At 37.6% G+C, this 27,244-nt stretch overlaps 1 protein-coding gene across 1 annotated transcript; it reads right to left on the reverse strand.

Moving 5' to 3' along the window:
* Positions 1 to 1,766: 1,766 nt before the first annotated feature.
* Positions 1,767 to 27,140, reverse strand: LOC121328828 (ADP-ribosylation factor-like protein 8B-A). Its single transcript, XM_041273917.1, has 7 exons — positions 26,923 to 27,140; positions 15,358 to 15,438; positions 14,096 to 14,169; positions 10,763 to 10,856; positions 7,553 to 7,620; positions 6,828 to 6,898; positions 1,767 to 5,822 (listed from the first exon to the last, which is right to left on the reverse strand). The coding sequence occupies exons 1-7, from the start codon at positions 27,043 to 27,045 to the stop codon at positions 5,773 to 5,775; spliced, it is 561 nt and encodes a 186-aa protein (XP_041129851.1). The 5' UTR covers positions 27,046 to 27,140; the 3' UTR covers positions 1,767 to 5,772.
* Between the last annotated feature and the right edge of the window lie 104 nt (positions 27,141 to 27,244).

The raw sequence follows: 27,244 nt of genomic DNA on the forward strand, positions 1-27,244 counted from the left end.
CCCAAGGCTTGAAAGGGGCGCAAGCCCCGAGCTGTTTTTTTTGTTTGTTTGGGTTTTTTTGGGGGGGTTTGCTGCGGTTGATTAAATCGGCATAGAGGACGACGCAGTGAGCCCGCGGGGTCGCCTTACAGCACCACAACAGCTCCCAACACAGTATAGCAAACTACACAAGGCCTCCTGTAGTGAAAGAGAGTAATGGCTGCTTACCAATCTCAAGAGGGGTCGAAACCAGCTCTAGTCAGTAAACTGACATGAGAATTAAGCAGGAACACTCAGTAATGCTTGAAAGCGTGATTTTACTGTGGATGAAATAAATTTGACGATATTAAACCGACAATTCAGCCTAATTCAGACAAAAAAGCACAAGGCAATCTGTGACCTGTCTCAGTGAAGTGAGAGAGAAAATGGCGATATGCTACTATGAGGACATCCCTCTTCAGCAGGAGGTGGAAGGGACCTCCTCCTCACAGCAGGGCCCTGCTAGGGCAGCTTTTTTATATATGCTCAGTGATTGGCGGTCAGAGAGGGCTTCGGTAATGGTATAGGGTGTGTGAACTATACATTAGCTGCAGAGTTATTTACAACAACGTCTCACCCAAAAGACGGAGCACAAGGAGGGTAAGTGACTTTTTAATCCAATCTGAAATGACCCAATTAGAAAGTTGTCTCACCATTGTACAGGCGACTTAACTTTCCACTCTCAAGCCAATCACCTCTTCATCTGCAGAACCTTAGCAACAAATGTTACCAATCTACTGAACCCTGGAAACAAGTCCCCAACTGGCCAGTAGAGGTCGCTGAAGCATGATCAGACAACTACCACAAAATAATTGTCCTTCTTAACCAATAGGAGCGCACAGAGCAATGTAGCAGTTACTATGTGGCGGTAGCTAAGATTAGCAACTTGGTAACCCTGCACTCCAAGCAATGGTGCTTTTACTGTTGTGCACTGCTGGGGAGGAATAATTGTAACCAACTCATTTAATTAATACATACAGAAAGAGCATTAGATTCTAGCTTTCGTAGTTGGTAACACAACCCTAAAAAACTCAAATTTATTGAGCAAACGAGGGGGAAAAAAATGACACACAAAATAATCCACCTGAATAACAATGTCCACTTATTGTCTTCTTTACAAAGTCTGTAATTGATTTATTTTTTTATTTTATTTTTACATGCAAATATTAATGCACAGGGTAAACACATGATCAGTCTTTCCACAATAGTGTCGGAATACCATAAATTGCTAAGAGCAGTTTGTAGATCAACATACATACATTTGCTTTACCTACAACCCTGATTAAATAATGAAAGTCACCTGGTCCCCACATAAAGCATATACACATATCCAGTATCTTTCTTTCTTTCTTTTATTTATTTATTTTTAGGCATAAGCTAGTTTCTACTTCTAAAAGGAAAAAAGAAACGGAAGGAATGTGAATTAAACAATGCTGTTGTTGCCTACACAGATGCACTGCAAAATGCCAAGTCGTTTAAACGATGGGAAACCTTTACGTGTATTTCATAGTCCAGTCCACTGCATTTCCTCATGTTCCCACTTGGGGGCACTTGTTTATCAGATACTCCTGGCTTCATCAGCTCTGCTTGAAAAGGTACAAGCTCACAAACCTTGCAAAGATTAGAAAAAACAGCTCCCAGCACTTCTAAGTCTCACTGCTGGAACCATCAACAAACTGAGAACATCAAGGTTTCAGCCCTCCTTTTAATAATAAATAGTAAGCTGTAATATAGCTTTTTTTTAAAAAAAAAAAAAAAAAAAAAAACACTGTCCAAGGGTTGTTCTGGTATAAATAGATATTTTCTTACATTTGTATGGTGGAACAATCACAAAACAGAATTTTAACTTTTGACAACCCTGGAATTATTGTAAAATATAACAGGGTAAAATGAAGGAGCATTGGAGTGGTAGTTAATATAAGGATTCTATTAAGGCTGTTCATATGAACGATGAATGGGATGAACTGAAGTACATTTTATTAGTGTACAAGTTAGTGGTAGATCTTAATATGCCGAAAGGAAAGCTCAGAGACTGTTTTCATTTTAAAAAAATTACATTCACAAAGCATTAGCTTGCCAGTAAAATCACAGCAGTCCTGTAATGCTTAGGAAGAATCTACGTCACTGGAAACAAACTTGGATCAAATGCTGTACCTCCAAAACAAAAAGCTGGATTGAAGCCTTGAAATGTGCTGCAGCAGTGTTTCAATTCTTGAGGACAGCACTAGTACTAGATTTATTTTTCTCTATAGTATTAGAGGTATACTTGGAGACACTGCAAGTGTTTGCACTACCTGATTCTATAGGAATCAATTTAAACTGGGACCTTTCAATTCTGTTGACCACCCATTCTATCTATTATACCCTATCTGGTGTTCGAAACTCACCAGTCCTGCACCCAGTCCTAGGTTTCAGGACTTGGTTAAATATATATTTTCTATCAGATAAGAGTCCAAGCAATCAAGCCACAAAACAGCTCAAAACCACTGAGAAACGTGCAACTCATTTGCTCCATTTCTTTAACACGTGTAACTCTGATGAATTAAAAAAAAAAAGTAGCCTAAAATTTTATTTTGATTTTCTTATTTTACATTATCCTTACTATTTTATGGTGTTTGCAATCAAATGTGAATGGTTCTTTTGCACTATTATTAAGATTGTTTCTCTAAATCTTCCTTAACCTGGCTTCTGTGCTGAAGATCCTAAATGCCAGCACTGAACAGCCTACCTTATTCCATTCAAATCATAGGAAATCAGCTGAATCAAATCATTCAGCTGTGCCAGCCCCATCTACTCTACTCTCATACTGACCGTAGTGGCAGAGTTTAAAGGCAACATAACCACGTAATTTGAATGGATCTTCAGTATCTGCACTTAGGATCTCTAGCTCAAGTTCAAAGACAAGTAAAGGCACATTTAGTAAAAAATAACTCAATAACAGAGCCACACAACACAGAACCACTCAGACTGATTGCAAACACCATATAATGGTAAGGGAAATGGAAAAGAAAATAAATTTAAATGACACTTGAAACTGTCTATAAATGGATTACAAGTTTCTAGATTTCACATCCCTCCAAGAAAATATAATTATAGCATTTAAGAATAACTACTTCTACAGACGATATAGTAGAACATATGCATGTCACAAGAAAATCACCAATCAACTGATATGCAACCTTATTGTGCTTCTTGCCTATAACAGTTTTTATCACTTTAAAAGCGGTTAAGCAAATCTGAAATACACTGGTTGATTTCTTTACACTTCATTAAAGTTTAAAAAAAACAAGACTGTAGACAGCAGATCACAACATGAGGATTCAATGGTCAATATCTGCTGCATCTGTTCATGGGATATTCTACAAGACACACACATCTCTGTGCCCAGTTACAGCTTTCAGTAAGGCATAGTGTGAATAAGAGGACTCAAAAGATGTCGTAACCAATGATTTAAAAACCAATTTATAGTATTGTACCTCCACAGTAATTCTCTTCAGTGCCCTTGTTGTGGTTTACTTCTCAATTCTAATAACTTTCCTAACTTTGAAAATCTCTTTAGGAATAGATGCCTTTTACTCCATGTTGGTTCACCTGTGCTACAGACTGTCCCTTTCTGATGATATGTATAACTCTGCATCATTCCCCTTTCCATATACTTTAGCACAAGATGGTACTGCATCTGTGTTTAACTGGAAAGGGACTCTATAGCCAGCAAAGAAATCATTGGCTTGAGTGGTGCAGACAACACCAATGTTCACTAATGGAAATTCAATAAGTAGCATCCATCTTTTAGGTATACTTGCCCATTTTAGAACTTGCATGAACTGGGTATGCAGTATAATCAAGCCATTCACTGAGATCACAATTTTTATCTTGCTACCACATCATTGCACACGTTTGGTTCGAATGTAATACAGTTCTACAAACAACGCTGTTAATTTACTTAAATAAACATTAAGTAACTAGCATCCTGGAATACCTGCCAATGGAAAACTATAACCTGCAAGTGTGTGTATTAGCTGATTTTAATATTTTTTTTTCCCCACTTGAGAAGACACCACTTACAGACTGCTTGACTCCCAGCTATCAATATCCAACATTATGTTTTATACTGTAAATTTGTGTATAGTGAGGCATGTTTTCAGGGAAAGATTATAAATGAAACATTTAACCTCGCAACGATTGAGAGCGCAGTGGAAATGGTACTCCTGGTAACAATTATGGAATGTCTTTTAGTACCTTAGATAATTACACCTTTTTAACCAAAAACAAACAAAAAAAACTTTCTAATTCTCAATGTGCACTAAGCTTGGAGACAAGGCAAAATTTGGCTTCCCATTACTGCAGAATGCACCACAATACATTCTGAAACAGGCAGTTGGGATTACCTTGCAGAATTGTTTTCCTAGATATCAGATAGTCACTTTAAACACTCAAGCTAAAGAGAGCTCAAGTGAAGTAAGAAAACTCCCACACCAACCCCGGAACAAAACCAGTCTTCAGCTCAATTCTGGCATCTTTGACAGTAAACAGTACAAAATATGTCACAAAAGAAGCCTTGCAGAAGATTAACAATCTTGTAATTTACAAGTGAAGCAAAAACTAGCATCATTCTATTGGCTTCATCTTGTGCTTTTACATTACAGCCTTCAATATTATAGGATACAGTTTAGCATATTTACAGTACATTGAACAACATGGGAAATATCTAGAGTTGTCATAATATCTTGATGAGATTAATACAGAAGCAGCTAATATAATGCTAATTCACCTATTAGGCATCATGATGGTCACATAAAACTACAATAACCAGAGTTAAAAAGCATGCTTTTTTATTAACAACAACAAATATTAATTTTGCGATTTGAAGCTTTAATTTTTGTTCTATCCTGTATCATACAATTCATGCCGTAATGCCGATTTGGTCCAACAGATGGAACGATATTGCAGAAGGCACTTGTAACTCTGCAGTAAACTCTGGCGGACATAAACGGCATTGCAGGTTATATTTAACGTTGACAGTTAAACAAAAACATTAATGATGCAAGACCTAATGATTGACCTCTTATAGTCCTATCTTTAAATCTGTTTACATTCATAATCTCAAAATATACAGGTTAAATTCGGTTGCATGATATTTTTGTAGCCTGCAACCTAAATAAATAGGATTTCCTCAACTATAGAGGTGAAGTTTGTCAACTATTAATAAGAGTACAAGTTTATTAAGCATCAAGCAGTCTAGTCTTAACACAGTGATGGCGAGATTCCTTGCAAGCACACAGATATTCAATGGTAATGACGATAGTGTGTCTGCCCAGCATGCATACTGTGCAACGATGTAAACCTGTTTCACAGCAGTTAAGTGTTAACTGACAGACTACTCCTTAAGCATTGACCAAAATACACTGCCTATATGAAGTACGAATCTATATACTAATCCTCCTGGTCTAAAAAAGATCACCATCATTTGGCATATCAAAGGCAATCTCTTTAGAAACACTGGGTTACACGCACCAGCTGCTAGCAGTTCTATGGTTTTGGTGTATCATGACAACTCTAGTTCATTATGCTGTTTGTTCTAACTTCAGGTTACATATCTTTAGCAGTGCACAAAACTGACTGAGTAAATGAATAGCTGGGTTACAGGAAGGGCAGTGTATGTGTGTGTGGTGGAGAGGAGATCACAGCATCACAGAGGGAGTAAGGTATTGGGATTGATATTGCCGACAGGACAGGGGGCAGACCTCTTTGCTCTCAGCTCCTTCTGGACTTTGAGTGCTGGATAAGCCACTGCAGTGTGATATCTGTCAAAAAAAGAAATAGACTAGTTGAATTATTATATCATAGCAGTAACAAAGAAAACACATTGAAAAACATATGTATGTTATGGTTACTTTGTAATTAAAAAATATATATATCTGTAGCATTTGAACATCAATTTATGAAATAATGTCAGTCAGGAAACATAAAAGTAACCCAATTTTATTATGAAACCCATAATAAAAGCAAAAGGAGGATACGTGAAATACTAAATGCAGGGGTGCCAATAGTTGAAATTGCTTAACTGCTATTGTTTTGTTTTCTTTACCAAGACTGTTTGTTAAACTACCATAAATTGTGTATTTTGGTCTCTGTCGTTAATTATCAGCTAATGTTCACTAAATGTTTGTATTTAACATGTTTTCTTGAATTATCTTGTATTAGGCAGGGTGCCAATACCTTTGTCTGCAATTGTAGGTATATTACAATTGAAACAAAAAATATATAATAGATAGTAACAGAAGAAGGAAAATGAATTTAAGTCTGAAATATGAAGTCTGAATTTAAAATGGGTTCTTATCGGACATTGACCATTATGCTTATGATTTCAATATGGCAACTACATTGTGTCAGAGGTTAACATCAAGGTCACCGACTCATTTAGCCTGCAGTGTTACTATAAGTCAGGTCCTCACATGATATTTGAGATGACAAGGTACGCCATGACAACAGCTGCAATTCGATCATCACTTCTGAGGCTGTTCCAAGTGAGTCAGCAAGTGTGCACTCTTGGATACCAAAGGGCCAAATGTGTGTAAGATGTGCTTTAATAACAATAATTAAGGTAGCAGATCTGACATACTGCACAAGCAATATGTGCCACGTACGCTTCTGCCTTTCCTCCCTTTGCCTTACAAATCTGACTGTGTTTCTATTATTCATATAAAGGATTAATGAAGAACAGTTGACCACAACAAAGTATGCAGAGTATGCACTTGCACGTTTTAACACAGATTCCCAGAGGAATGTTAACAGCAGCATATGCTTACCTATATTGTCCTTTTCTTTGCAAGAAATTGAGTAGCAGCAGATTTCTCTGTCCTGAATAGCTGCCAAATTCCTGTAACAAGCAAGCATGAAAATTTGCAAAGTCAAAAGTATTTTACAACACACCCTGTTATTATAGTCCTTAATGCAAGGTATAAGGGGTAGATTAAAATGCGAGCTAAAATTTTAAATAAAACCGTTTGCTTCAAAGTTTGTAGTAATCTTCAGCACCAAAAAAAAAAAAAAAAACTACTCCAGTGCAGTAACAGTATTTGAAAAACATGTGTAGCCCTTTAAGAAAGAATGTGCAGCCCATTAATGCAAGATGGCTTAAAATGGGCTGCAGAGCATCCAGAAATATTTTCTCTCAAAACAACTCTGATATCTGACAAAGCAACCTCCCCCAAGGCCAGGGGATGAAGTCATTTACACGAGCTCTGATGTTAGGGGTGCAGGGTTACTGCATTTCCAATTTAACACTGACTACTTGACATCATTTATAAGACTCATTTCCAATGCCCACACCAACATTGCCATTATAAAAGAGAGTGATTTTAATGATTTTAGTGATTTCTATGAAAAAAAATATATATCACATTTGCATCTTGAGCCAAGAAAGTTTGTGAGGCCGTGATCTAAAGCATGTGTAAGAATAGTAAATGTCAATTTTAGAATGGCTTTAAACACATAGCCTAGCACAGCAATCCTAATGACACTTCCTACTTACATTTTTTCAATAAGCTGCTTCTCATCCAAAGCATTGGGAAGATCTCTCTTGTTTCCGAGCACTAGCACCTAGGAAAGTACAATGAGGTCAGAGCAGAATCAGCGTTTTATTTCCTCTCTCAACAGTGATCTATGAATGGTCAGGGGTTCAGTGCCAATATATAAATAAAATAACACACTGATGAGGGTTCCAATATAACATTTCAAGACGTGTTTGTTTCAATATTCGTTCAGGCACCAATTAATACTGAACCTTACAGCAACTCTCTGAAAGTTTGGTGCAACTGTACAGAATATTTAAATTAATAAAGGAGTCAAAAAATCTAAACAGCTATATTTTGTTATAGATTTGAAACATATGTGAAGAATATATTTCAGAATATAACATATATTCCAAATGAATCTGAAACAACAGATTTTCTGTAGCACAGAATTCGATTTTATTAACATTAATGGTAAGTAGGGTTAATCCACAGACACTTTCTCAGAGGTCTCTACATGTTGCTTCTGTTTTTGTATTCTACATATTAGCCAGTAGATGGCAATCAAACCCTTCAGAAAAAAGCATGTAGCCACCCTCTGATCTGTGTTACCAGAATAGAGAATGACTAAAAATCACATCACCATGATCATAGGCCACTTTTTAAAGAGCAAATGTGCACCATACCTTTTAATTTGCTGTTTGAGTGCAGATTGGATAAAGAATATTCAAGCATATTGCTGCTCGCATTCTGATTTTTTCTAAATGGTAAAACTCAAACCAACTCCTTCTCACAGCTGAATATATTGTTAGCTATCTAGGCTTGAAACACTTGATCATTTGTTTAGTCTTGACTATTCACTGTAGTGAAAGACTATTATCAAAAATAATATTATTGTTGATAATTGTATTTCTGAAAGTCATCAGAAAGCTAAAAAGCCCTACCGCTACCAACATGTTTGGTTCCCCTCTTGTAGATAAACCAATTAATCCACAAAGAGATGCTGGGAGCAGGAGGGATAATTTTGTGTAATTAAACATCTCCCCCCACCCCACCCCACCATTGTTGGGGTATGGATTTATTTTAAAAAGCCAACGAGGGGGAAAAAAAAAAAAAGGTTTGGCCAACTGTGAAGAATGTCACAATTAATGGGAGTTGTTTAATCCTATAGTGTGACTGCCTCTAGTTCACGTTTGCTGCTGTTCAAGTTTTAGAATACCTCAGACATATCTCCACAATTGAAGACATTTACTTGCTTTACCAATTGATTTGGCTAGTTACCATAAAATACAGCTTCATCTATAAAGAGGAAATACCTGAAATTCTTAACCGCTACTCATCATATGCCATAAACAGACTTGCTCCTTTTCAACGTTTATTTTTCAGGGGCTCACCAAATATCATAATAAATAACTTGCCTTTTAAAACACTATGAAACCTGTTATTATACAGCAGTTTATGAGTCGTTTCTGACCAGCTGTTCTGACGACACATAGTGATTGAGTCAGCTTAAAAATACATATTACTTTAACAGGTGAGTGATTTATTACCCTGAAAAATTAATGTTGAAAAAAAGAGTAAGGCTAGCCATTAGTTTATAGTAGGGGTGGACACAGATATCAATACTTTGACATGATATCGATAATAATTTCCATATTGCGATATTGTGGAATAAAAAAAAATAATAATTCACGTACGATCACAGAGACATACTTTTTATTGCTAATACTACTGAAAATAAACGCAGTATAATCAAGTTTATATTAAGATACAACACACCCTATACATATCATTGTTAGTCTCATAAGCAAAACCACCTATGAAACACCACACATTAAAGTATTATTTAACCATTTTATTCCATTGATTGGCGTTTTTTCTTTTTCTAAGAACCTGATTAACGATTTTCAAACATTAAATAGCTATAAGTAAAAAAAAAAACAAAAAAAACAAATCCACAACCTGCGCGCCCTCTCTTGTATGCTCGACTATATCCTTTTATCAAAAAGTGCGCGCATCAACAAATTAGGAAACAGGACCATCTTTTTTAAAAGGGATATATACCTAAAAATAAACTTAACACAAAAAAACATAATAAACAGGAAAATCGGCTTAAATAATTTGATCTATGTATATATCATTTCTTGTCTTTCATTCAGAACGTGCTCACAAGGTACCAAATGCTATTTGCATGCTGCATTAAGCACTATCTGGATTATTCTGAGATATGCGCATGTGTCAGTGTGGTTCATTGCATTTTTTCCATGCGATTACTTACACTGTTAATAATGTATTGTTTTGAGGTGGCTGATGATGGCATGGAATAGTAAAACAATAACAACAAGACCTTGTTTTTCTCCACGGATATTGTGAAGCAAAGCTAGGTTAAAGTAAGTTACTGCTTTTCTTATGTAAACATCTATTAACATCTATATGTATATATTGCAGCATTTCACAGAGCAGCCAGAAAACAGGAGAGACAGACACGCTTGATCCTAGTTCCAAAAGCTTTATTCAGCAGTTTCTCCCCTCGCACACTCAGACTCCACAGCTCTCTGTAAGCTTCTCTAGAACCATGGCAAATAAAACACAACAACAGGGTGTCGCAGAGCCTCCTATAATACCAGCCCCGCCCCTTTATTCAAAACTTGCACATCCCATTGGTCCTCAGCCGCACACTTCGGGCCAATGGGAACACACTGGACACGTGAACATACAGTGACTCACAGAGGGGACCAATCATGGGCAGACACAGACCTTTCATTACACGACTGATACAACAGGACAGGGCCAATGACAGGGGAGACGCAAAACATGCCCCCATGAGCAGGACAGGGTCACACAGCAACAGAGAAGGACGGGGGAAGGGAACAACAGGAACGACATAAGATACACACAGCACGTAAAACACACATAAATAGCCAAATTAAGTTACAAACAGAAATGCACAGATCGTTATAATATGCTTCATACTGCAATTGTGTTATTATATTTTTTTATGTTTTGGAAGACATAGATATGCAAATTGTATATCGATATCGTGCACGTATTTCGATATCGATATACAATTTTGATATCTATGCCCACCCCTAGTTTATAGTTTCACACAATCCATTGAACGGGGAAAGAGGCTGCAAAAAGCACAAATCACACTTGTATTATTATATAATCCCAAGCAAATAATGAAAATCCTTCAAAACACACGCAGTACTACACGCAGATGGACTTACAGGGATCCCTTGCAGCTGTGGCTTGTCTAACAGATTGTGCAGCTCATTCCTTGAAGCCTCTATCTTTTCACGATCTGCAGCATCTACCATGTAACTGAAAAACAGAAGACAAGCCAGATAACCATCTCTGAAAAAGCACTGACAACAGGAAGTCAACTCACAATCTATAGATACATATAAAACTCACTTCCTAGCTAATGAAGACTTGAAAAAGACAGACCTCTGCCTTTCTACCAAGTTTGGCAATTAAAAGGCAGTGTTAGAATGTATTATAGACCAAACCTGCTGGCAAACACATCCCAAAAACGAACAGGGTTTCCAGCTAAAGTTGACCAAATTCTTGGGAGTTTCCTCCATTTTGTGGATGATGACGAATAACCCAAATGCAAACGAGAAAAGAACAAAAGACAACCTATGCAAGTTATGACTCGCATGGTGGAAATGTGTTTCTTTAAAAACATAATTTTTTGAGTTCCTAAGCACTGTATTACTTCAATTTGGCACCGCAGCGTTTATTTTAAATTGATCAAAATGATTGCAGCCCTTTAACGAGGGCGGCAATTATACAAAGGCGGCCTTTATTAATACTATGCTTTACAAACACTGCAATATTTTATTACATGATTTAAGGCATTTTAGAAGCGGCACCGGGAGAGACTCCAATCTGCAGCACTATACTCTTGTGTGTTTTTGGGGCTATACAGTACATTTACTGACAGTTAAGAAGAGCCTATTAGGTGGGATTTGGGAGGTCAGGGGAGTACCGTACCAGCGAATCAGGAGCTTGTACTGGTTGCCATGGGGAGGGACAAAAAGAGGAGAGAGAACGGTAGTTGAGTGTGATGCAGTCGTTTTTATTAATTAAAAACATTACCTCTGAATCAGTTTGATTTCCGTTACAACTAAAATATATCCTACTCTGTAGTTTTTTTTTTTTTTCTCACTGTAATTTACCTGCTTGTTTGCAATTTCTCTGTAAGAGAAATCGAAAACTAAATCTTATCATAGATAGTAAGGAAGTTTTTTTTTTTTTTTAAATATAAATCATGAAAAAAATTCCAATTAAATAAAAAACAAAACTAACCCCCCTACAGAAGACATCTTCTGACAGCTTTCAGATAGCGCTTAAGAGTGACCGGCAAAGCTCTAAGTTCCTCTGAGTTTAAGTTTTCATCATCCAAGCTAAGGACGAGGTAAACAGACAGCCCTTGTTTTATCCCATGCTGTGTTGGCACTGAACTCTGCTAGAAAAAAAAAAAAAACACACATGGGGACGTGAAGGACTGCTGTGCTGCAAGCATTTCATCTTGGGTGGTCTGTTGGGACTGTACCATAAAATAAAATGTGCTTACTATGGTGTATTGAGGCTGCAGTCTCTTCGGGGGCATCATATGTACAGATCCAGAGCTGCAAGTTTCTTTAGTTATTTTTTGAGCAGGGGTAGGAAAAAAAAAAACCTTTACGTTTCTTTATCGAGACATATCATTTATTCGAGGGCAGCGTCTATTAAAAAGCCGATATCTGAGTAAGCCGTTAGCTTTAATTCGAGGACGGCGTTTTTGAAGTAATAAGGTATATTCAATTTGTAAATCTACATTCTATCTACATTTATCAGATGTCAAACCTATGTAAAAGGTTGTTTAACCACTTTTGTGCTGCCTAACGCATCTGTTACGTCCTCAAAAAAGCTTGCTCAGTGCTCGGGATAGATCATTTAGAAGCTTTTATAGATATATGGTCGATGGTTCTAATTTCATTGTGTTAAAGATAAAATACCTTCGATGTGACACACCTGTTAGACCTAATTTACAGCATGCTTGAATGCTGGTGCTGGCCAGCGCTGTGAATACATCTGCAGCATTATTGAAACCTCTCACGTGTGTGGGGAGGCACTTGAAACATGTGGCCACAGATACTCCATGATGTAGCTTCACTATTTTTTCTCCAGTGACTTTTGAGGTCAGCGACCAGAGGCTCAAAAGGAAGCAAGTTTTTTTTTTTTTTTTTTATTACAGTTCCTGTTTGCAACCTTGTATTTCAAACTGCATCAAGTCTGGCTGAGTTGGTGTTGGAGAGAAACGAATTCAGCTAATTTACGATTGATCCACTTATGTAAAATATATATTTTGGATATTTTAATTTTAAAATTGATCTAATTTGTCTACCGCCCCCCATTTGTATTTTTTATTATAATAAATTCACATATAAAATTGACAATTTTATTCAAAATTGATTAGATTTCTACATTTGGAAAAAAAAAAAAGAAATTCGATTTAGATTAGTAATTATTGATTTTATTTTCTCCTCTCCCCCATCCCTCCAAACCTAGGATATCCTTTTTTCTCCCATCAAATAAATAAAATAATAATTGCAATTGTTGGTTTCATTGTACTTTTGTGCCCTTGTCCATTTTAAAAGAAATACAACAAATACATGGGAGGCGTGGATAGGTCAGACCAGTTGCTGCAGGGAAGACCACGGCATGGTATAAGAAGCTTGACATGCACTTGGTCCAGATCTCATTGTACAATGCCTACGTAGCGTACCCAAATACAGCACCAGAGCTTCAACTCGCATTTCTTGAATTTTAGACCTCTGATCTCTAGCTTTTTGTTTGATACACAAGGAGTACCAGAGACTGAAACATCAGAAACAGTGGTAATGAACAGCATTTCATTCGAACGCTGCCACAGTCCGGGAGAAAAGCCTATCCTCAAAAAAGGTGCTGTGTATGTTCCCGCAAGGGCATATAGAGGGATACATGGTATTACTGTACACGCTGTCCCTCTCAGCCAGGCCTATGTTTGGAAGAGTGTTTTGAAAAGTACCACACAATACATGAGTACTGGAAGGACTAAATAAACCTTCAAAACAAACCAACGTGATCAAAGGTAGTAAAACAAACACTTGTTTTTATTTAAAGCGGCAACATTACTTTGGGCTCCAGAAGGATTATGTGTAACAAACCATTGAAGGGAGATGTTATGTTACCTATTTCTAAAATCCTTCTTTTGTGCAGATTCAGAAAATGTATACTTTTGCCTGGTATCTCATTCTTCGGTGGCATACTGGGCACATGAAATTGGAGTGGGTAGTATGCACCCTGAGCTGCATAATTCAAAGTGGAAAAGTCAAAGTGGCCTAGTGTCAATCTATTGTAATTTACACAGACATAGGCATACTGTAAGTGATTACACTTTGAAAAAATGTGAAATTCAATGCAAGATATAAAAAAAAGTAAAATGTTAAATACTATGCTGTTTAGGATTTGCATTCGTGTTTACTGTAAGCCTTAGAATGTGTCATTTGCTTGTTTTTCCAGGTGTTACTTACACAATAGCATTAACTCCTCGACAGTATCGCTCCCACATGCTTCGGAACCTCGGCTGTCCTCCTATATCCCAGATCTAGAAAAAGGAAATATGGACACACTAAGCACAGCACTGTGAATTTAACAAGGTGTTCGAGTTAGTCACTTCCAATTTCAGTTTTTTCTTCGTCTCCCCCTTACCTTTGATGCTGTTTGCAATAATCTGAGTGGACCTCATTACAATTACTCACTGTGTTTTTGAAATGTCATTGTTATGCTGTTTTCTGAGATAAGGAGCTGCTCTTCCGTTCTAGTTGCCTTCCATAGATAAAAGCTACATGAGCAAAAATGTCTTTCGAGAATTAAGAGTGAACATGACCTAACACTCTGAATCACGTTTTTGCTGTCTATGGCAGACAACTTCCAAGAAGAGCAACTCCTAAAAACAGTCAGACACCTTAACATCAAAAACAGAAAACTGTGTAATTGAAATAAGAACCACTCGCATCCAAAAAAAGGGGACAAAAAACAAGAATGTAGTATGAAGCCACTAAATTGAATATGATGATAGGTTTATTAGCTTCCATAGTTATTTGTGGATACATAAATGTTCAGGTGTATTCAGTGACTGTACGTGCATTGAGTGCATGCAGAGATACAAGCTTCGAAGTTTTAACATTAGTGAGGGAGAGACTGCTGTTTCCAAGTGCACTAAATGCTTCATCTAACTTACACTGGATGAATTTCCAGGTCTGCTAAAAAAAAAAAAAAAACACACACACACACACCACACTATAATTCATATTATACGCAGGGCAAATGTTTACCTTTTAAAATATTAAGCCTATCAAAAGAACGTCTAAAGATTTAAAGAGACAATGTCACAAAGTGTTCATGTTCCACACTACCATTACCGAGATATTAATGGTTGAAAATTGGAATTTAACATGGAAGCAAAGTTGAAACCATATCTGCTGCAGTGTTTTGATCTTATCTTTAAAGCCCTTGTAGTTCTGTTTTTAACCACAAGATGGATATCACTGCCCAGATAAAACAGACAGTCGAGTGGCTGTTGATTAGAACATGCATGACCAAACACCTCAAATGACTAGTTTCATTTAGCATCAGTATGGTTCTCCCCCTGATTTTGTGACACACTGCTCTACCGCTCCTAAAATCAAGGGATCACTTTTTGGTACCGAGCAAGATAATGACATACTATGAATACAGGATAGGTCTATTGTCCAAATAGTACAACTTCAGCAAACATGTGTGAGTACATCACCTTTATTGTCACATTGCCTTTGGAGACTTTCCTCATGTTAAACCCCACAGTAGGAATCATGTCTTCACTAAACTGGCCGGACTGTGAAAAGGTAAAAGAGAAAAATAGAAGTCAGAAGCAAGAAGAAAAATGCAACAACAAATAATCTTAACAGCATATTAGCCACATACTGGTTAAAAATAGCCGTTTAGCATACAAAGGTCATTTATAAACCTTCCACATTGCAGGTAGTGGGTGCACATAGCACATATCCAGCTTACAGAAAACAAACACGACTCACATTAAGTCAGAGGTCAATGTCAAGACACCAACGCATTCAGCTTGCAAATATGAAGTCATTACTTTAAGTAGTTTGTGAGACTTTGACAGAACACACTATTAGACTATTCACCATGACAACCTCCTTCTACTGTCCACAAGCAGAAGTGAAAGAATGTAGTCCTGCACAAACAGACTAACTTCTCAGGGCATGACTGTACAGTACATGTTGCTGATGGTTAAACCAAATAATGTAAACTGATACAAAAAAAAAAAAACACCACATTGTGCAGCCTTGAAAAAGCCATTGTGTAAAAATGTTGAACCTGAGCAGTACCACTTCCATAATGTCCATTTCAAATACTTGTAATCTGGTCAGATAATTAATACCTTTAAAAATTAAAAAAAAAAGATTCTTCCTTAGAAGTATTCTTTGGGAGTGAGTGATTTTAGGAGTTTGAACTTTACAAATAAAGCCACAAGTACTTTCTTATACTGAAGCCTCTCCCACTGGGTGTGAAGAATTTAACTATTTTCAGAACAAAATTATTAATGTTAGGGATCAAATTCCTGGGGATGGTCCTTATTTGAATGAGCCCACTAGACTGATTGGCTCTATTATGGAATTGTTTTCTTTGATTACACTAAAGGTTTTAAATATGTTGGTGATGTATATGAAATCTGCCACCTGTTCCTTAGATCTAATTCCTAGATTCAATTCCAACTAGATTCCTTAAAGTTGTCTGTACAATGATGTTCTTCCTATAATAAATAGATCTCTGTCAAATGGAATAGTCCAGCTGTCTTCAAAACAAGGACCAGGGGTCACAAATGGAGATTAGAGATTAAAGGGGCATTCAGAACAGAAAATAGGAGGCACTTTTTTACACAGAGAATTGTGGGAGTCTGGAACCAACTCCCCAGTAATGTTGTTGAAGCTGACACCCTGGGATCATTCAAGAAGCTGCTGGATGAGACTCTCGGATCGATAAGTTACTAACGACCAAATGGGCCGAATGGCCTCCTCTTGTTTGTAAACTTTCTTATATTGTATTCCACACCTGTCTATAGATTATTCATAAGATGAAATATCATAAGATGTAAACACACACAGAAACGGAAAAAGAATACAAATAATGTAGCATCTATAGAAGGGTGCAATTTGCAATTGCCAGTTTCATAGATAAACTAAGTTATCTCATCAAGCATAAAATAATAATACCATCCAAATAAATACACAGTTACTGTAGGATAATGAAAAGAAAACAGCTAAAATTCAAGAAGTGTGCATCACACTGGTGGCCCAATACTAGATCTTTATTAGGCAGCTAGAATGCAGATCAGTACATTTCACAGAAAGACGAAGTAAATTAAAAACATTTCTAAAAATGGATAAAATCAAAACTCCTCTTAATATTTTGCAGATTCCCTGCTACATTTGGAAAAACAAGACGCTTTCTCACAAACTTGTCATCAGGACACATTACTCCAGAGTCACCTGACAGAGTCTTAAGTAGAAGTGAGTGGATGGGTCTTGTGACTTGCCAGGAATCCCTTTAACTTCCTGGACTGTTGTCTTTATAAAGAATAGGGTCAAAGCCAGTTTAACTGGTATGAAAAATCTTTCAGACCCCTACCAGTTTGCGTTGTCCTTTGCAGTGTACAGTACAGGAATACTGTTACATTTCTAAATGCAGATGAAAATACAGTATAGATTTTGATTCTTCAAGCACAGTTCCAATAAGCTTTGATGTTTTTTCTATTTGTTCATTTGCATCCCTTTTATCAGACTGTCTCATAGCAACACATTTTCTTTCCAGCACTGCTCCTCTTTCAGAATTGGTCTATTTGGCAAGTGTTTTCCTAGCTAAATCTTAAAGTATGATACTTTAACAAAGTATTCCCTTGACTCAATGTCAAGGAAAGCACCTGTTATACCCCCTACCATTTGGGGGTGACAGGAAAAGCAGGTGTCCTTGTCTGATTACCTTATATTAGAACAGTTAAAGGGTACATTTGACCTTTGAAGAGTCAAACCTTCAATGTTACTAACTTGCATAATTTACTGGGGACGTCAGCACAGCTACTTGTTTATATTTGATTGAAAAATCCTATTTTACAGGTAATCCATATGAATGGAATAAAACATTCACAGGTTTAAAAATACATTATATTGAACAGTAATCATGTTTTTAGAATTTAAATAAAAATACACATGGTTTATTTGCACGTGATTAACGCTGCCTGCGATACTGTAAGCTGACATTGCAGCAGCACCAACTGCAGAGGACTTAGGCAAAACAAAGCTATTTAACAGTCACCGTTCCAAGCAGCTCATCAGTCAGTCACATTTTACTACCGCTACCAATACCAATAATAATATGAACTTACGTTTGTCAAGTGACCTCGGAGACTGGTTGTGCCTCCATGATACCTCAACAGTTGCTTGCACAGTTTGCATTCAACTTTTCTTTTGGTCGTCTGGGTATTTAACAAAAAAAAATCCCAAACAGCAGAGGGGTTTCGAGACATTTCTTTCAATACAGCTTACGGTACACAATGCTTTGCTGTCAAGATGGCGAGTGAAGAAATTAAAGGTTTGCCTCTGGATAATAGGAGCTGGGGTCTTGTAGGTATTCAGTACGTATTTTACTGACGCACTACAACTGCTATAGGTACCCCTCCCCCCAGCGCTTTGGCAGACTATATCCTGCTCCATACACAGCAGCGGTGCCATATAGAGTTGCTACATATAATGATTTGGTAGTGGACTTTAATACATCAACTTTTGTTTATGTAATATGCATTATACAAATCAAAAGATCGAATTTTGCATGAGATTGACATTTAATGTGTAATTTATAGTATTCACATCGTCAAACGGTTTATGTTAACAGAGAAAAAAAATACAGTTGCGTGAATGCCACCTGATGAACCTTCGAAGGTTTAAACTGCCTTCAAATTCCTGGTTAGCAAACGAACTTCAAACACAGCCCTAATTGCAGGGCAATTGATATCTCACTGGACTTCATTTTCATTAGGATTCCCGACCGTGTTACCTTGCAATAACAAGACATGGAACGCTTCCAATAAATAAACATCATAAAGGATCCCATTAACTGAACATCAGAGGTCAGACTGGGATCAGAAGCAGCACATGACAGAGCCTGAAGACAATAAACTAACCTACACAGCACTTTTTTTTCATTAGTATGCTAGCCTTCTGCACGGTTCCTTGGGGGGGATAAGTTCCCCTGGCCTCCCTACACTCATTGTGCAATTGAACTTACAGTAGGGACTACCACATTATATTTTTGAATACTGACAGCAGGAAACCCAGACTTCCTCCTGTAACCTGACTTCTTCCAACCTGTATATTACAATGTGCTAGTTAAAGCAGCACTGCGCTGTCTGTGTTATCAAATAGGGCACTGCAGCACCACGTTTGTTTGTCTCTCTCACAAGCACATAAATTATCTTCCATGTGCCACTGAAATGCAAGTGGCAGGCTGTACTGAAAGGGGGTTCTGGCACAGAACCCTGTAGGTTTACAATGGATGGCACAGTTTCTGCTGCAAAGACAATTACAAATCACTTCTGCTGTAAATTGATTCTAAAAGCCCAGTTTACAACACAGCACCTCCATCCCCTAATGTAATGAGATGTAAAACACTGTATAAATGGCCTATACCTACAGTACAGCAAGATACAACTGACAGTTTGCTCAATTTGTAGTTTACACATAATTTGGTGAGTTAGCGGGATTGGTAAAAGCATATAGACCGTCTGCACAACTGTGCAGAATTGTCAGGTTTGATGGAATATTTCACAAAGCTCCATTTGATCTAAATGAAACCGCTACTGAATTGCTGTGCATTAAGAGTTGTCTGAATCAAACGTGGTGTTCCACAGAAATATTGCAGCAAGCACCACAATTCTTCCCAAAATGGCTCAAACCAAAGCATGTTTGGCCTACTAAAACTCAGTGATACGGTTACACAGGAAGAACAGTTAGTACAGTAGTACCTATAATTTCATTTCTAGCTTTATAGTTCATGTGGGGATATTCAGATTGGATTTGTCATCAGCATTTCAGGGGTAAGAAATAGGCCTAATTAACATCCATCCATTAAAAGTGTAAACTGTACTGCATATTGAATACAGCAATCAAGGATGCAAGAACTTCGTATGTGCCTATACAGTAAGTCATCAATTAAATTTTAGTCAGACAATTAGCTCTTTGTGAACAAGCTTTAAACATGTTCCTTTGTCTACTGTGGATTTATAACTGCTCTTTGTGCCTGGGTTAATCAGCCCAATGACCCTTCACTGGCTTTCTGAAAATAATTTGCTTATTAAAAGCAAATCTATATTTAAGTCCTGGATCCATAAAAGTATGTCTAATTCCTGAGGTAGAAGGGGATACAGTATTCTGACTATAAAAGTTCAGTGGATACAGTACATGTATTGGAGCCACATTTGTGCCTGCTAAAGAAATGTGGAAGTGTTTTAATGTTAGCCAGTGCAATTGTAAAGCTGTATTGCACATGCCTCTGTGCTTTATTGATAGTTCCTACCATGTGTGACTAACAAGAACAGCAAACTAAACCCATTTCTTTAGAAAGATTATAAAGTCATACAATCTCCCAGAAACAAAACAATGCTAATTTCACCTTCATTCTATACTTCCTTTGGCCCAGCATTTGTTCCTTAATTCTTAACTATCATCATAAATCTTCACCTACAGTACATCTGCATAATTCTGTAGACCAGATACAATATTAAACAAGTTTCCTTCCAAAACGGTAATCACTGCAATAAAACACGGAGTAACAGACTAAGCCAAATAAACATTTCGGGTCTTGCAACAGTGCCCTTGTTAAACGATTTATTCAGGTTTCATGAGACTTATGCACAACACCACATTTCTTTGCTAGACAATCGGTGAACTGTCACAGATAAACAGATTAAGAATAGTGCTTCCCAGTGCCAACTTGCAAATTGAAAGTGAACCATCATGTGTATGAAACACTCACAGTAAGGTTTACGCTTGACACAAGCCAAACTTTAAAATACTCAGCATAAAAAAAAAAAAAGCACACACACAATCATCATGTGGAATAGAATCTTGTAACAAAAACCCATACACAGCTTAATCAAAACTGAAAGCTGTTGTTGGATTACAATCCCAAACATTATGTACCGTTAGGATGTACACAGTTTTTGACACGGAGGCAGGAGACACAATTTAGAAGCATCTCTGCAAATCTTTCACAATTATTATTAGAAACCTCACGGTCTGTCTCAGTCAATCAAGTAACGGTCTGTCTCAGCCAATCAAGTTACGAGTAGAGCAGTCATTAGAACCACCCTTTTACTTGTTAAAAACCCTCCACTTCATAGTGCAGTCACTGGCATCGCAACATTATTAAACACTGAACAACAAATACGTTGAGAAATCAATTTCAACACATGAGGCAAATTAACCTTTAATTAATGCTGGCTTGCTGCTATTATCAGAACTTTTCTGGTTGGTAACTAAATTAAACAACTGAAAACCAACAAGTAAACAGACCCTTTGACTTCACTAGCTAATAATTTATGTTTTCCCTCTACCATGCTGTATGGAACCCTACTGTAAACTTTCTTGTACAAGTGGGTGAGAATGTCACCAATTATACATTTGTATCCAGAATATGCAATACTATTGTATGTTTAAGACAAAATATATAAATACAGTAAATTCAGGCTTACACAATATATGTGCTTGCTGCTGCTGCTTATTATTGTATGCAAGGTCTCATTTAGTGTTAGTATTTTATTAGCTGTAATTTAGTTGAAATTGTACAACTTTTGGTTTTACTATTTCCTCATTGTCTTACATTTGGTAATTGACACCATTCTATTTCATATAAAATACGTATTACTATTGTGACTTAAATTTAACATTTTGTTACAAAGCCTATATTAAAAGTAACTACCGATGCCAGGTATCAAACATACAAGTGATAGAAATGGACAGCTGATTCCATAAAGAAAGACAGCCACTGTCAGACATGCTTCAGTTTATTGCTCTGATGCCTCTTTTTACAAATTATATAACAACCAGACATCAGCTTATACACTACAGTCATTAATATTTAACTAGACAAGGGTACTACTGTACAATTAGCATTGTCAGGGCCACGCATACTGCCTAACTTTTTGTAAATAGACATTTAAATTCAAACAAGCTGTTCTGAAGATAAAGCTTTTGTTAGCACATCCAGTCAAAAGAATTAACAATTAAGAGCACTGTAACCTCCATTCAGTTACCCTGAAGAACTAGTGCAATAAGAATATCCATACAGTACAGCACATAGCAATTTCCAGGGGTTCTCCATCTACAACATATGGACAGACACACAAATAGGCGCCTCTGATGTATTCCAATTTCTTAGGGGTTGTGCATTACCAATCACAACAGCACTGTACTGTGAAATATAAAACGTATAAGAGGTCAGATGGTCAAATACTACAGTAGGCGAAAGATGAACACAGCAATCTAAAACAACGCTCCCCAGGACTTTACTGTGATTTTTAATTCTAACAACATTAAAGCTGAAGAACTGTTGATTACTCTCTAAAAAGATTAAGTCAAAACAAAAGTACAAATGTGGAAGATGAAACTGTGGTTTGCAATTAAAACTATCAAAATAGCATACAGTACATACTGTACCAATACACAGTGGTTTGCAGAAGTATGCACCCCCTACCAATAATGTCACATTTTGTTGAATTACAAATAATGTGCGAACAGTTTTTTCTCATATAACAGTGTTATATAAGGAGGTTAAATGTCAGCAAAACTTGCAAAGAAAATGTACGAAATGAAATTTACTGGTTGCATACGTATTCACCCCTTAAGTCAGTACTTGGTCGAAGACTCTTTCTGGTAGGTATCTACTAGCTTTGCACAGTAGGATGGTGAAAATTTTGCCCATTCTTCACAGGAAAATTGCTCCAGTTCTGATAAGTCTGTAGGAGATCGTTGATGGACTGCAATCTTCAAGTCTCGCCATAAGTTTTCGATTGGATTCAAGTCAGGACTTTGACTGGGCCACTCAAGAACATTAATTCTCTTCCTGTTCAACCACTCCAGTGCGGCTTTGGCTTTGTGCTTCGGGTCACTGTCCTGCTGAAATATGAATTTCCTCCCCAGTTTCAGAGTTTTTGCTGACTCAAACAGCTTTTCCTCAAGGATGCGCCTGTGCTTTGCACCATCCATTCTCCATTCTATCCTTACAAGCTTCCCAGTCCTTGCCGAAGAGAAGCATCCTCATAACATGATGCTGCCACCACCATGCTTGACAGTTAGGATGGTGTTGACTGGGTGATGTGCAGTGTGGGCATGTGCCAGACGTAACGCTTGGAATTTAGACAGAAAAGTTTGTCTCGTCTGACCACAAAACCTTTTTCCACCTGTCTGCAGCATCATCTACATGCTTTTTCCATGCATGCTTCATGCTGGCATGCATACAGGCCAGCTTTGTGTAGGGACCGGCTTTGCAGATCTCTCAAGGTCATTGTTGGCTTCAGAGTGACATCCCAAACCAGTCTCCTGCTTACCTGGCTGCTCAGTTTGGGAGGACGATTTGATCTGGGTAGTATGATGCATCTTCCACTTCTTAATGATGCACTTTACTGTGCTGAGAGGGATAATCAGCGCCTTTGAAATGTTCTTGTATCCTTCTCCTGCTCTGTGCTTCTCTACCACTTTATCCCCGACTTGTTTTGAAAGCTCCTTGGTCCTCATGGTTGCTTTGCTGGATTCTTCTTGACAATCACAACATAGGCTACACAGCAGTAGAGCCGGTAGATACAGGCATGTTTGCTTTTTTTTTTTTTTCAGGTTAACAACCAGTACATTGCATATAACGTTAAAAGCATAATATAAATACTGCAAGACTGATAATCAATCAGATTTTAAACCTGAAAACATTTTAAAGATACCACAAAATCTAAAAATGCATGTGGTTTAAAGATCATGGATATGATAGTGGTTGAAACAGTGCATTTTTACTGAAGAACACCCTTTTACTGGGTTTACATTAAATTACGCAGCTACAGATGATTATGAATGGTTCAAATCCAAGCAGTACTGTAACCTGTGTCTACAGCTATGGCCAAAATGGTTGCATCACCTAGAAATTTAGGACTGAGTCCAAATTAAAGCAAGTGGTTCACACCCAAAAATAGACAACTTTTTAATAATGAATACAAATACAAAACTCACATTGTCAAGGAGAAGAAAATGCTAATGTTTTCATCATCAGATATACTAGACTCTGAAAAATGCCTTCAGACAGCCAAGGCAACAAGTTGGAATGCTCAACTTAACATGATCCACTCCATCCTGAGGGTGCCAGATGAGAAAGCTATGAGAACTTAACACTGCTTATGATATGAACGTACTCCGTGACTTGACAAAGATTCTTGCACCATTTGAAAATACAACTCATTGAAAGATGCAAACTGAAGGACTCCACTTTTGAGAAGTTAATGTTTACTAAATGCAACAATAAAAAAAAAAAATTAAAACAATAAACTGTCCCGTGCATATACAATGCCTATAGAAAGTCGATTATTAAGAAGTGGAAGGTGTATGGCACCACCAAGACCCTGCCTAGATCAGACCGCACCTCCAAACTGCATGACCAAGCAAGAAGGAGACTGATCAGAGAGGCTACCAAGAGGTCAATGGCAACTTTGCAAGAGCTACAAGCTTTTATGACCAAGACTGGTCAAAGTGTGCATGTGACAACAATATCCCAAGCACTCCACAAATCTGGCCTTTATGGTAGGGTGGCAAGAAGGAAACCATTACTCAAGAAAGCCCACATTGAATCCCGTTTGAAGTATGCAAAAAAAAAACTCAGGAGATTCTGTAGCCATGTGGCAAAAAGTTTTGTGGTCTGACGAAGGTAAAATTGAAATTTTTGGCCTAAATGCAAATCGTTATGTTTGGCGCAAACCAAACATAGCGCATCACCCAAAGAACACCATCCCTACTGTAAAGCATGGTGGTGGCAGCATCATGTTATGGAGATGTTTCTCATCGGCAGGGACTGGGACACTCGTCAGGATAGAAGGAAAAATGAATGGAGCAAAGTACAGAGAACTCCTTAAGGAAAACCTGCTGCCCTCTGCAAGAAAGCTGAAACTGGGACGGAAGTTTACCTTTCAACATGACAACGACCCAAAGCACACAGCCAAAGCTACACTGGAGTGGCCAAGGAACAAAAAGGTAAACATCCTTGAGTGGCCCAGTCAGAGCCCTGACCTAAATCCAATCAAAAATTTGTGGCATGACTTGAAGATTGCTCTCCATCAATGCTCCCCTAGGAACTTGACAGAGATTGAACAATTTTGTAAAGAAGAATGGTCAAATATTGCCAAATCTAGGTGTACAAAGTTGGTACAGACATATACCAGACACACAGCTGTAATTGCTGCCAAAGGTGCTTCCATCAAGTATTAACTCTGAGGGGTAGAGACTTATCCAATTATGTTTCAGTTTTGTATTTAATATATAATTTTTTCTCAATAAAAACTTTTTTCCCCTTTAACAGTGTGGAGTACGGTGTGTAGATAAGTGATAAAAAATCCTCATTTAAATGCAGGAAACTGTGGCACTGATACAACAAAATGTGAAAAAAGTTCAAGGGGGTGTAGACTTTCTATAGGCACTGTGTGTGTGTGTATATATATATATATCACAATACATCATCATCATAACAACAATAACAACAACAACAACAACCTTTATTTTTAAATAGCACCTTTCATAGTGGAGCACCATCACAAAGTGCTTTACAAGATACGAGACTAGGGTGTGTGAACTATGCATTAGCTACAGAGTTACTTACAACAACGTCTCATCCAAAAGACGGAGCACAAGGAGGTTAGGTTAAGTGATTTGCATGGGGGTCACACAATGAGTCAGTGGCTGAGCTGGGATTTGAACCAGTTACCTACCTTACAAGCCCATACCTTTAACCACAGCCTCTTAGGTTTCTTAAGTGCTGGTGTAATCCTGCTAAACTGGTACATATCACACATATTTAGTGCAGTAACAGGAAGGGGCGTTTCCACAAGACAAACTGTAGCACTTTCTTGCAGATCACTCCCAGCTTTCCCATCAAAAGGTGATGCTAACACTGGCTTCTGTCTAACAGGTGGATGTCTCCACGTCTAACAGTCACGCAGTACTAGCTGCGCCCAACTGTGACACATCAAGGTTAAAATTACCGCCCCAAACGAGTAAAGCTACAATTTCACAAACTGCTCTGGTCACAAGACTGCTGTCATGTTATATAAAGTTGTACTGAACAAAATGATTTTACTGTACGCGTTAAAGTATGCCTCAGAAAGGGATGGACAGTATTAACCGCTGGTATAATTAAAAAGCCAACTACAAACAGATAAGCAACTACAGCATGCATTTGTGTTTACTAGAAGGCAGCAGTGCACCCAACTTGCTTCGGTTCTGTTTTTAAAAGTCATCGGCCCTCCATGTTGCACAACGCCACCCAGATTGGTCTTGTGTGTGCTTGCAGTGTCAAACTGTCTAACACCTCCAAGTTTACAAGACATTTTCACCTTCCTAACAATATCTAAACGACTGTGTTTCCTCTTCCGAAATCCTGGCTTCTGAAACAACCATTCAGCTATGTATTTGTTAAAATCTCAGCCGGTACGTACAGTAAATGTTTAGATATTAGTCCACGACCCAAACGCTCGTCATGGACTTCGACTTTAGTCAGCACACTCTGAGAAAGCTGATTAATATTAACTTATTAATTAATTAACTAATACTAAATGAAACACATACCAAAACAGCAGCTAAGTGGTAAAAAAGTCTAACACTTGTACCTTATCAACTGTGAATATATGGTATACTGTGTATTAAAAACATTAGAGATGTAATGTCTAATGTTAAAAAACAAAAGATGTAACCTATGCCTTATTTCAGAAATAAAGATTTGAAAAAATAATGTTTATTAATGCGGTTCAACGACCGGCCTATATAGCCTGTCTAGACCTGCTTCTGTTAACATTTTAAACTTCACCGCCACTCACCTACAAACAACGTCTGTCTACATGCAAATTATCCCCATTTGTAAAATAAACAGTCACACCAAGCCCGATTTAAAGACAGGTAATCACACAGTAGTAGATCATAAGGCAGTCCATCTGCATGGCTTTGGCAGGGCAAAGATATGTTCCATAGTGTTATTTTTGTTTAGTAAAACAAATGAAACTTACAGCTATGACATTCACAAAGGTGGTCTTCCCGGAATATTGAAGCCCCACTAGCGTCAGCTCCATCTCCTCTTTCCAAAAGAGCGACTTAAACCAGTCCAAAAGCCTGTTGATGAGGGCCAGCATCTTGAGAGGGGAAGATTTCTCCTGACCACGGATTGTTGTTTCTGTTTCTGTTTCTGCTTCCTAGGCTTAGCTCCAGTCAGAAGGGAGGAAAGTGTCTGCAGGAAGTGAACACTGTCATATGACTCTGAACGTGCATGGAGAACTCCCTCAAAGGGCAAGATCGACAAGTTTGGTTTGGACAGAAACGCCGTTCAACAAC

This window comes from Polyodon spathula, chromosome 16, assembly GCF_017654505.1.
Source record: "Polyodon spathula isolate WHYD16114869_AA chromosome 16, ASM1765450v1, whole genome shotgun sequence".
Classification (NCBI taxonomy): Eukaryota; Metazoa; Chordata; class Actinopteri; order Acipenseriformes; family Polyodontidae; genus Polyodon; species Polyodon spathula.

Coding starts and splice junctions, on each gene's coding strand:
- LOC121328828 (XM_041273917.1), bottom strand. CDS start 27,045: ATGCTGGCCCTCATCAACAGGCTTTTGGACTGGTTTAAGTCGCTCTTT. Junction 15,439..26,922: donor CCTTTGTGAATGTCATAGCT/GTAAGTTTCATT, acceptor ACCTTTTCACAG/TCCGGCCAGTTTAGTGAAGA. Junction 10,857..14,095: donor CGAGGAGTTAATGCTATTGT/GTAAGTAACACC, acceptor TCTGTTTTTCAG/TTACATGGTAGATGCTGCAG.